Here is an 11357-nt window from a genome sequence, read left to right as displayed (position 1 = left end):
TTTTTTTAAATATATTTTTATTATTAATAATTAATTTAATAACTAATTTTGTGTGTGCAACTAATACAATAATTATAAAAGAACATGTAGACTTGGAAATTAGAATCAAATCCTCATTAGACTACTTTTCTAAGTTCTAAGTTCTAATATATTGGGCGGCATAATAAGAATCTATGCCTACTTAACAACAATAATGGGACCCAAAACAAGGAGAAGAAACTGAAAACCCAAAAAAATAGAAAAGAAAAAATGGAGCTACGACCTTCTCTGAGTCTGAGACAAAAATCCAGAAGAACAAGAACCAAAACACACGACACAGCAACGACCATGACTCAGCTCAGAAACACAATCGAACTTCAATGGAGCTTCTTCTTCAATAAAGTCTCCTTTGTTGGTCGTTTATGCTTCCACTTTGTTTGGGATAGGATCTTGTCTTGCTCTCTAAGTTCACCACCAAGGCCTCCTTCTTCTTCACGTTACCAGAGACTTTCACTCCGCCGTGAGTCTCCGGTGGACGACGACGGAGGTGAGGGGATCATGCAGGGGACAAGAAGGAGCTGTGGTGGTGGTGGGTATGAGTCAGATTCTGATTTGGTGAATCTCAAGATTAGTTTGTTTGGTGATTGCCATATTGGAAAAACTAGCTTTGTGGTATGTAACTATGTATATATATCTTGAGAACACTTTTCTAATTTTTTTTCTTTTTTAAATTCTGGGTTTCATTTGTTTTAGTAGAAAGTTTAAATTTTTAATGTTTTTGGTTTTTTGGGGTAAATTAAAACCATTAAAAATATTGATTTTTGGCTATCCTCTTCATCTATAGTGATAGGAATTAAGAAAGTAATTTTATGTTTTTTTGGCTGCGGTTGCATGTCTTTTTTCATTGGAATAATTTTGGGTTTCATTTGTTTTTGTAAAAAGTTTAAATTTTTAATGTTTTTGTTTTTTGGGTAAACTAAAACAAATAAAGATATTGATTTTTAGTTACCCTCTTAATTTATAGTGAGTAAGAATTTAAGAAAGTAATTTTTTTTTCACTCAGATCAAGTATGTAGGGGATGAGCAAGAAAAGAGGAGCTTGAATATGAAGGGACTTAATCTGATGGACAAAACTTTATCTGTTAATGGAGCTAGAATTTTGTTTAGTATATGGGATGTTGCAGGTGATGATGATTTGGTTCAATTTCCCTCCTTATCTCTTTCTCTATATCTTTTAATTCATATTTTATTTATTTATTTTGAAATTTTTTGTTTTTTAACACAAATATCTCATTAAGGGTTTGACTTGCAATTAAACTCTTTTTGGATTTTGAGGGTCTTGATTGAAAGTTATTTTATGGTCTATGTATGTAGGTGACAAAGGGTCATTGGATCAAATTCCCATGGCTTGTAAAGATGCAAATGCAATTTTGATTATGTTTGATCTCACAAGTAGATCCACACTAAATAGGTAGGTTCATAATCTATCTATCTGCTAGGTTTTCTACTGTGATTTTTTAGTAACAATTGCAGAAATGAGTTTTGAGTTTTTGCACTTTTTGGGGTTTGTTTTGCAGTGTTGTTGGATGGTATAGTGAAGCAAGAAAGTGGAATCAGGTACCAAAACATTAGTTTTTTAAGAATGGCTTAAACTATAAGTTTAATTTGATACACTTGTTATTCAATCAGATTTATGCTTTTAGATTTTTTTTAAGTTGTGGGTTTGAAAAGTAGTCCCTTTTGCTGATGTGTCAATACACGATTGGTTGTCTGTGTAAAAAATTCTTTATACTGACATTGCATTAAAATTGAATTCTTAAACTATTGTTTCAAATTTAGTTGGATTAATTGTTGGTGAAATCAATAAATTGGTATCATCACTCATTAAACTTTGGCTCCAAATGCTTTTTACATGGAAAAGCTTTTAAAAGGGTACAAAACAAAACACTTCATACATGCATTTCTGTTCATAAAAGATGGAACTTTAATTTACCATTATGATCAATAATTGACTTCAATTTGTCATAAAAACTCTACAAAGAAATTAAAGGTGCTGATTTGTTGATAAAAAGGCATAAAGGTGATTTATGTAGTAATTGTTCTATATGCCATATTCCATTCAATCATTCAAATTTGAAGTTTTTTGAAGTCCATTTTTTTTCACTTGCAGACTGCAATTCCCATTCTAATAGGAACCAAATTTGATGATTTTGTTAGACTTCCACCTAATTTGCAATGGACCATTGTAACACAGGTAAATAACTAATTATTTATTGCACCTTATGCAAAAGTAAAAGGTAATCCATACATTTTATTTCCGGTAATGCTAGAGAAACAAAAAAAAAAAACAGAATTTGTCTTATTTAGCATTCATTAAGTGTTGCAATACTTAATGAATGCTAAATAAGGTAAGTTCTAACTATTTTTGGCGAATTTTTTTTTGTTACCAAACATTTCCGTTTTCTTTCTATCCTCTTAATCACTTATGTTGTGTAAGTGATTGGTTTCTTTGTCTTGACATTTTCTAAAATAAATGCATATATGATATGATGCAAACATAACACTCATTGATTGCCAAATTTCCGCGTTATGCTTCTAAAATTTGGGTCCTACTTATTGATTAAAGCAATAACCAATGCTCCCCTGTTTAATCCTTTAGATAAAGTGTCACTTTCTATATATGCCTTAGCTTTATTTATTTATGAATAATAAATATCCCAAATTGGTTTTGGAAAAATTTTTAGTTGGATAATGTGAATGAGTCCGCATCGTTAAAATTATCCGATTAGTCTTTTTATGTAGACGAATAATTTGATGTGAGGGTTAATTTGTTTTTGAAATAAATTTTTGGAGATTGATTTTGTAATTAAATTTTGCCGGAAACTATAGTGTTTGACACAAAATTTCTTAGAGACTGATTTGAAATATTATTTTCATTTATTTACGGGTTTATGAAGTTTCTAGTCCTAAGTTGTGGTTTGTGTCTTTCTATTTGTTATTAATTTAGTTTCGGTCCAAAATTTTTCAAAAATAGGTTAAGTTGGTTCTTATTATCGTCCACATACAAATTAATTTAGAGATTAGTACTTATGCTTTGAATCATAGATGTGACAGTAGGGATGGATTTCAAGTTTTATAGGGACAAAAAAACTTAAACCATATTATGTGTACACAAAAAATCAGCCATCCATATCAAATATACAAGGGGAATACGAAATACTCATTGTAAAAAACTTATAGTTTAGCCAACTTGAGTTGGTCGAGTGTCAGTTCACTCGCCCGCTTAAGCAAGTGTCGGGGGTTCGAATCCCGTTTTGTACATGCAGCAATCCATTGGCCAGTGGTAGACCCTTAAATAGAGTTTAGATTCGTGACGGATTAGTCATTGACCTGTCAGAGAGGATATTGTGGGCAACAAAAAAAAACTTAATAGTTTTGTGTGCACATAGCAATTTTGAAAAAACTTATTTAACATTTTGTTTGTTTATTTTTGAAACTTTTAGTTCAAGTTTAACTTGGTAATAATAGTGCATTTATTTTCTTGATTCAGGCTAGGGCTTATGCAAGGGCAATGAAAGCTACCCTTTTCTTCTCAAGTGCAACTCACAACATTAATGTGAACAAAATCTTCAAGTTCATACTGGCCAAGCTCTTTAATTTGCCATGGACAGTAGAAAGAAACTTGACTTTGGGAGAGCCCATTATTGATTTCTGAAATATGTTTTTTTGCTAATGTAAATAGTAGCATAGAGGAAAACAACAACAACATCAAGTGAAAAGAAAAGAAAAGAAAAAACATGATTCGCCAACACTCTCACCTTACATATTAACCACTCTTGTTAGGAGTAAATTACATATCCTCTTGAAAAATGTTACTTGGACATAACAATTTTAGGAGACGGTATCGAGATATCCTCATCTAATGGTAGATGAGAGTAGTCGATACATTCTCCTATAATATGGTTGTTATATCGGGTAACATTTTTGTTTTCATTAGGCTACTTTGACTAAATCATAGAAGGTAAGATGGGTGTGACTGAATTTTCTTCCACCCTTGTCATTTCTACCTCAATGTTCCATTGCAATGGCCAAGGTTAAAAGCATAGCCATTCAGGTTTAACTTATAGGAGGTATAGAAGGAGCTGAGTAAAAACATGAGAAATAGAAAGATAGATTGCATTGACAAAGATCTTTTTTGCTTTTGAATTTTCAACACTCATGGTGAACCAATTTATGTACATTTTTTTTTAAATTTAATTGAGCAATTTTAACGTATTAATAGTCAAAATAATATCTAAAAAATTAGACGTATGTTAATTTAGTTTTTAAAAAATTCTCTCTTTTAAGATTAAATGATAATATGTGATAAATTATAAACACCTATGTTTAACTTTTAAGAGCAAATTGTATAGGTCTTGAAGATAGAGTTATTGAAAAAACTCAATCACTAAGAAAATAGTAACTTAAGTTTATGTAATGGTTTAATAACACTACTATATTCTATCCAGTTCAAAATAAATTATCCAATATTTAAGTATATTTTTTTTAGGGTTTTGATTTTTTATTTTTGGTAGAAAGAGATGATAAGTATATAAGAATGACATTTTGTTAGGTGAATAAGTATTTTTTTTAATGAAAAAGTATTGGGTATCAAGAGTCAATCTCTCCATTTTTGACAATTTAATTAATAATTTTAAATTATTTTAATAAATTTAAATAATAAGGATTATGTTAAATAACCGTCCACAAGGTCACTGTGATGTAATGATACTTTTTCCTATCATCACGGCATTTTCTTTCTCGCCAATAGCACTGCTTTGATGTCGCTGCAGTGCGCTCCCGTCACAGCTGCACAACCACTATGTCATCAGTGCGCGGCCGTTTTGCTCCGGCAGAAACTTTTATTGTACAGGTTGCGGTCATCTTCTTCGCACGGTGCCGATTCGTTGTCACTGTGGTGTGTTGACGTTTGAACCGCAATAACCAATGCATCGCCAGTTCATTGGTGCGCTGCTGTTTCGTGACGATGAAATCTGTTATCGCGAAAAATTCGTGCGTGTTTCATCACCCGATTACCATCGAACGCGTATCCTTCGACACCGCGAACAAAAATCCTGCATCTTTCGACGGCTTTGTTGATGGAACATATATTTGGAGAAGGAACGAATGCATCATCCATTGATGTGGGTTATTAATGTTCTTTTAATGAATGTATCTTTTTATGCATGTATCTTTTAATGAATGTATCTTTTGTGAATGTGTCTTTTAAACAGAAGTGTCTTTTGTGAATATGTCTTGTCCAGGAGGTGTCTTCTTATGCATGTGTCTTGTCCAGCTCAGATACACTTCCGAAGACCAGTGGTTGCTCGCCGACGAAAGCGCGGGCGGCACTGACCACTGTTGACGCCGGTGATGGAAACGCGTCCAAGGATGGAAGAGGAAGGTCAGGAAGGGGAAGCCGCCGGGTTTGGGGGGATGAGGCTGGACTTAAAAAGTGAAAGATAGAGTTAATTATGTTTACTAGTAGTAATTAAGGGTGAATTAAATTTACCGATTAGACATGTGTTTTTTTTTTTAAAATGGCCTTTGGAGTCTAGCCCAATAGAAATTGGACAGAAATTAGTAGAACCTCTCTTGGTTACTTAGTGAGATTATTTTTTAATTAAGTTTTAAAAAGTTATTTTATTAAAAACAGAAATACTAAAACATTTATAAAATAAATATAAAAAGTTCTTATAACATACACATAATTTTTTTGATAAAACATGTTGGAGAAAACGTTGAACCTATTTTTTAGACTTTTGAGACATTAAGAAAATGTTATTTTTCTTCAAATATTTATATTTGTATTATTTATTTCGTTAATAATAATAACAAATATGTGTATTCATCTTGTTTGCATTTCTAACAAGATAAGTTAAAAATAAAAAATATAAATATCTAAAAGACCACATTTGAGTGAATAATCAATTTATTTTATTTATTACTCAAAAAATGGCCACTCAGTGTTGAAGCTGATAAACCCTAAACTGAACTTGAATCTTCACCGCTACAAGGAAGAAGGAAGCATTCACAAATCAAAATAAATTCAAAATTAAAAAGAAAACCAGCAATGCAGTACAGTGGCAGTTTCAGTTTCAGTTTGTTAGTTAGTTAGTAAGTTAGTTAGTTTCTCTACTGGAACTCTCGAGATCCTCTGCGGTCACCACCACGCTCACAACCATGGGCCGTCACTCCTCTTCCACAAACCATCACCATTCTCCTTCCTCTCGCCGCCACCGGAGCCACCGAAGCATCTCTCCGCCGCCTCAGCGAGACACCAAGCACCGTTACTCAGAAAAACAGGCTCGGACCAGTTCCGGTTCCCCGGATCCTCCTCCTCGATCCCGGTCTCGCTCTCGTTCTCCATCGCCGAGAACCAAGCGATTGAAGAGAGCTCAATTGGAACGTGAGAGCGAGAAGAGCCATGGCGAAAGCGGAAGAGGTAGGGGTTCCGAGAGGGAGGTGGCGGAGCGGAAGAAGGAGAAGAGGAGGGAAGCCGATGACCGCGGCGATGGAGATGCCGACGGAAGGAACGGAAGGAGGTCGAGGTCTAGGCACGAGAGGTCGCCGGAGCAAGAGCGCAATGGTCGGAACAGGCACCACCGGTCGCAGTCTCCGCCTTCCCAACATCGCCGTCACGACTCTGCAAAGCCTCGTGATGAGGTGTCCGGTGATATCCAACCCTATGTTTAATATATTGCTTCATGTTCCTGTTAATTTCTATTTTACTTAAAATCTCTTGTATGCTGTTGGAATTTGAAGAATTTGGATGTAGGTCAGGAAATGGTATTGTGTTCCTTTCTGTTATTTTCTGAGTTTATGATTGGATTCCTGTTTTGGGATTTATATTCTTTAGTGTAACCGTGCAAGTGTTATCACCACATTAGTTGGAACATAATATTAGTGTATGATTGGCTTTGATGGAAGAGATGGCATGAAATCATGAATGTTGGATTGGAGCATGGTGTACTAAGACGAGCGTAGATGATTTGTTGAAGCAGATTTGAAGGTTTGAGTAGAGCTTGAATTAGTTGGCAAACAAAGCTTTCTGACTTTTAAGTGACTAGGAGAGTAGGAGACTTTGCTAATGCACGTGGAATTTGAATTAGGGTATGTTAATTTAAAGTGCCTTTGAACCTTAGGATCCTAGAGAGTGTTCAATGGTTAGGCAGGTGGCTTTGAGGAGATGTTTAATGCAGTATATGATTGTTAAAATAACAACAGTTTTATCCAAATCTTTGATTCTTAGGGGAATAGTTCCAGTTAGGATGTTATGAGAGATTGAGAGCTCTTATCATGTTGTCTTGTGCAATGACATGGACAATTGTATGGTATATGTTGCGTTGAAGATTGTACATGATTTAAGATGAAGTTTGTGAAGTATTGGGTTGGTGGAGGGCTGGAGGCTATAATGTTGCAGTTCAGTCATTTCAGTTGATAGATAAGTGATGATAAGCATGATAATTGTGTGACTAGTATATTCAAATTGTGAACTTTTGTTGATAAGGGTGATGGGTGAAGTCACAGTCTTAATACTTTGTTGGAAGTGACAATTGATGAACTGATGAGGTGCTAGTCATGTGGAAACATGACGGTATAGAACTATACTCTTGCGTACTGGACTACTGGGGTTTGTTTTCATTTAAAGATTAATTTATTTGTTGCGTTTTTTGTTTAAACATCTCCAATCCTTGTTTCACACTGATAGGGGAAAAGAGGAATTTATAATTATTTGACTTCTTTCTATCTTATTTCTCATTGAGTATAATGTTTAATAGTTATGTTCCTGAGGTATTCCTAGGGTGAGGTGGGAGGGTTAATCAAGTCAATATGACTGTTTGGAGATAACTTTTAGGAATCAAGCGCGAACGGTTTTTGTGTGCTGAGTTTAGCATTGAAGTGTTACTTCCAAATTCCATTGTCTTGTTTCCCCACTTGGTTCTCCAAAATTTTTAATTATTTGTTCTTCCAAACATTTGGCATTTATTTCTGCATTTATTTCCCCATTATTATGCTCTCTGCTTTTTTCAGATTAAATATTCTCCAGCTTGATGCTTATTTGGACTGCTGTTTAATGCTTGCAGGTGACTAACATAAGAGGAGCTGAACAGATGTAAGCTGCTGTTCGAACTTTGAACTCTATATTGATGTGTTGCTGATCTTGGTGGTGTTCATGCTATTTGATGTTATTTTAGTTTCATTTAAGCCATATCTTTTAATGAGAGTTCTATTCATGCGTGCTGGAGTGATGATTCTCCTTCAACCTGTGCCAAATCTAGCTTTGTAGAAATGCATTTCAGAAAGGCAGCTTTCTTGTATAGATGTAATGTACTCAAAGTTTGATAAGTTGGAGAGTTGTGGGAAGGTGGTAGCTGTTGCATACATTTATAAAATAATTGAACAACCATCTAAATCTGAAGTTATCATCCCTAGGTGGGGTGTTTTCTCCTAGTGATCACTACATTGAAATGCAGTGCAAGGGGCTGGATTGGCATTTATCAAACACTATACTTCTGGTGGCCTAGTGTCATTGATTTATCTATGTGGCATGTGGCAAGATATGACATGTTATTGTTGGTTTTTTGTAACATTTAGCATTGGATAGATAAGATTATGGATTAAAAATGTATGTTTCTTGAGTTTAGGAATTTCAGCACATTGACTTGAATAATGTTGAAAATGCCAGATTAGTGATAGGAAAATCTAAAATGACATTGGTATTTTCTTGTCTTCTGGTTTGTCCTTATATTCTCTGCTTCTCTCTCTTTCTATTTGAATGCATTGTTTTCAAATATATTGGGGATTGTTGGGGAAGCTTGTGATGCCAGGTTGATGGCTATTTTGGCAGGAATGATGAGGATGATTCTATTTCAAAAATGAAGGCTGCTGAGGAGGCGCTGGAAGAAAAAACAAAGGTAATGATGTGCTTCTTTTTTTCGTTGGGTAGGAATCTCATGCCTCTAATACTTTTGTAGTCTTGTGTATCTTCGTTGTGTCAGTGGGATAGAGTTAAGAACCCTTTAATCCAAGTTAACTTTTGGGACATTTTCTGTCCTGTATTTTGTTGTTGATCTCCAAGCTGTTGAGTCATGCTATGATTTTTGGGAGTTTTGTTTTGCAAATCTGGCGAGAATTGAGGTGATGTTGTGTTACAAATGTTCTTCCAAATGCTATCTTTTTTTCTTTTTTTCTTTTTGTTCGCCCATTTAGATTGTCTTAGAGGAGTCAAACTTAACCGATGTGTTAAGACCCTATTAGTTAGGATCAATGACTAAAAATAAAGGGGAGAAGGGTTAGTTAGGTGCGGTTAATTATTTGCAGTAAATTAGTCACTAGAGGAGCTCTCACTCTTAAGTTAATTAGTGCGGTTCTTCTAGTTCTAGGCATATTGCCAATGTTCCTATGACAGTAATACAGCCACTTTCTCTTCTTGATACCAATTCTAATGCAAGGTTAGTCAAAACCGATGGTTTAACGATCATTATAATCTGCCATAACCATTACTGTAACTTATGTTTGGGCATTCTCACTGTCTATATATAATCAAGTTGCATTGCAAAAGAAGGAAGATGATATGCGAGAGTGGGGAGCCCTCAAGTCCACCCCCAAAAGCTAGTTCTTGAGAGATAGGGTCACACATTATCCGTAAATCATATTTTCTAGTTTCAAGGGAGGATAAAGAATAGGTTTTGAGTGATCCATTCTGGTTGGTTTCTGAAATCCTCTGCCTTTTGCAGCAAAAACCTTCATTTGAACTATCTGGGAAGCTTGCGGCTGAAACGAATCGATTCAGAGGTGAGAGACCCATTATTTTTCACTGTGCACTGTGATGAATATCAATTTATTTTTAAGTAGTTTTGTTATTCATTTTCAATATATGCTAAATGGTAGTGCTTGGTCAGGTGTTACTTTGTTGTTCAATGAACCACCAGAGGCTCGAAAACCTGACATTAAATGGAGGCTTTATGTTTTCAAGAATGGTGAAGTCCTCAATGGTTAGTCTGCATAACTTCTGCACTTGTTTTATATTATTCTTAATTCAATTTTTTNNNCTTCTTGCTTGCTTAAGACGATTAAGTATTTGCTTTTACTGACTACCCTTTTTTTTAAGAAAAAATCATGATTACTATTACTATATATTTGTCTTTGTAATTTATTATATTAGTATCTATTATCATAGCTATTGGGGTGAGCTTTTCATAATTAGACAGCTCCTCTACCTGCTTCCCTTTTTTTACTTCTACATTGTTGTATTTCTGTTCAATCTATGATTTCATTTGTACAATTTTCATAGTTTATCTAGTAATTTCTCTGAGTTTTGATCATGCTTTATCTATTCTTCTTGTGTTAAAGCAAAAATCTTCAATGATGTCTGTGAGCAGACACTTTTATCTGTTTGTACATATTTTTACTAAACAAAATGTATGTGATTGACAGAGCCCCTTTACATTCATCGTCAAAGTTGTTACCTTTTTGGAAGAGAAAGAAGGGTTGCTGACATCCCTACAGATCATCCTTCTTGCAGCAAGCAACATGCTGTTATTCAATTCCGGTATTTCATTGTTTTATCTTTTAAGCAACCTCATGGAGTTGTTTATTTTGTTGGTGCTTTACATTTTAATCCAGATTGTGTTAATTTTTTTCCTTTCATTTTCCTTTCTTAGGCAAGTTGAAAAGGAGCAACCTGATGGCTTAATATCAAAGCAAATAAGGTAATGCATTTTTATTTTTTATTTTATTTTTCACTTTGGTTTCTGCATACCTGAAATCTAATGGGTACATGAACTGCACTAGGCCTTATGTAATGGACCTCGGAAGCACAAACAAAACTTTCGTAAATGTGAGTGGCCATTGAATGCGTTCGACAATTTCTCCTTGTGTTCTTTTTTTGTGATAGCAATTAATTAGTTAAATTAGATTTCTGTTGAATCTATCTGTTGCCCTCTGCTTCTGCAGGATAGTCCCATTGAACCACAACGTTATTATGAACTTAGGGAGAAGGACACCATTATTTATTGTTCTAAATGATGTTAAAAATGCAACATATTTTGTGGCCTTGATTAAAAATTATTAGGCAGGGCTAGGAAGGTTTCTTCTATGATTTAATATGAACGTTCAGCAAATGTTTCCGCACTTACCATTCGAAAGAAGAACTTAATTTTTATGGCTCCCTTCATATAAAAGGTTTAATCATCCAATTTTAGGAATGCCTGTTATTGATTGTGAAAGTTAAGCCTCTAGTATGGAAGTGGTTCTAGAGAGACTACAGAGGAAATGGAGGAATGTTATTGCAATAAATTTTCTGACCACCCTCACCAATCGACGATATATAATGA

General features: G+C 34.5%; 1 protein-coding gene and 1 pseudogene across 1 annotated transcript; both read left to right on the top strand.

Annotated features, from left to right (window-relative positions):
- Nucleotides 1-133: 133 nt before the first annotated feature.
- On the top strand, nucleotides 134-4192 carry LOC127744728 (septum-promoting GTP-binding protein 1). The gene is made up of 6 exons (XM_052256899.1): nucleotides 134-651; nucleotides 1043-1163; nucleotides 1354-1450; nucleotides 1557-1596; nucleotides 2150-2233; nucleotides 3530-4192. The coding sequence occupies exons 1-6, from the start codon at nucleotides 250-252 to the stop codon at nucleotides 3692-3694; spliced, it is 909 nt and encodes a 302-aa protein (XP_052112859.1). The 5' UTR covers nucleotides 134-249; the 3' UTR covers nucleotides 3695-4192.
- A 1771-nt stretch (nucleotides 4193-5963) lies between these two features.
- On the top strand, nucleotides 5964-11032 carry LOC127739740 (FHA domain-containing protein DDL-like; annotated as a pseudogene).
- The last annotated feature ends 325 nt before the right edge of the window (nucleotides 11033-11357 follow it).

Source organism: Arachis duranensis, chromosome 1 (assembly GCF_000817695.3).
Source record: "Arachis duranensis cultivar V14167 chromosome 1, aradu.V14167.gnm2.J7QH, whole genome shotgun sequence".
Taxonomy (NCBI): Eukaryota; Viridiplantae; Streptophyta; class Magnoliopsida; order Fabales; family Fabaceae; genus Arachis; species Arachis duranensis.
The sequence above is the reverse complement of the archived record's forward strand: the minus strand, read 5'-3'. Positions and strand labels throughout refer to the sequence as shown.

Excerpts from the sequence above, each read along its gene's own strand:
- LOC127744728 (XM_052256899.1), top strand. The coding sequence starts at position 250 with ATGGAGCTACGACCTTCTCTGAGTCTGAGACAAAAATCCAGAAGAACA. Across the intron at positions 1,164-1,353 it reads TAGTATATGGGATGTTGCAG|GTGACAAAGGGTCATTGGAT; the intron begins GTGATGATGATT and ends CTATGTATGTAG. Across the intron at positions 1,451-1,556 it reads AGTAGATCCACACTAAATAG|TGTTGTTGGATGGTATAGTG; the intron begins GTAGGTTCATAA and ends TTTGTTTTGCAG.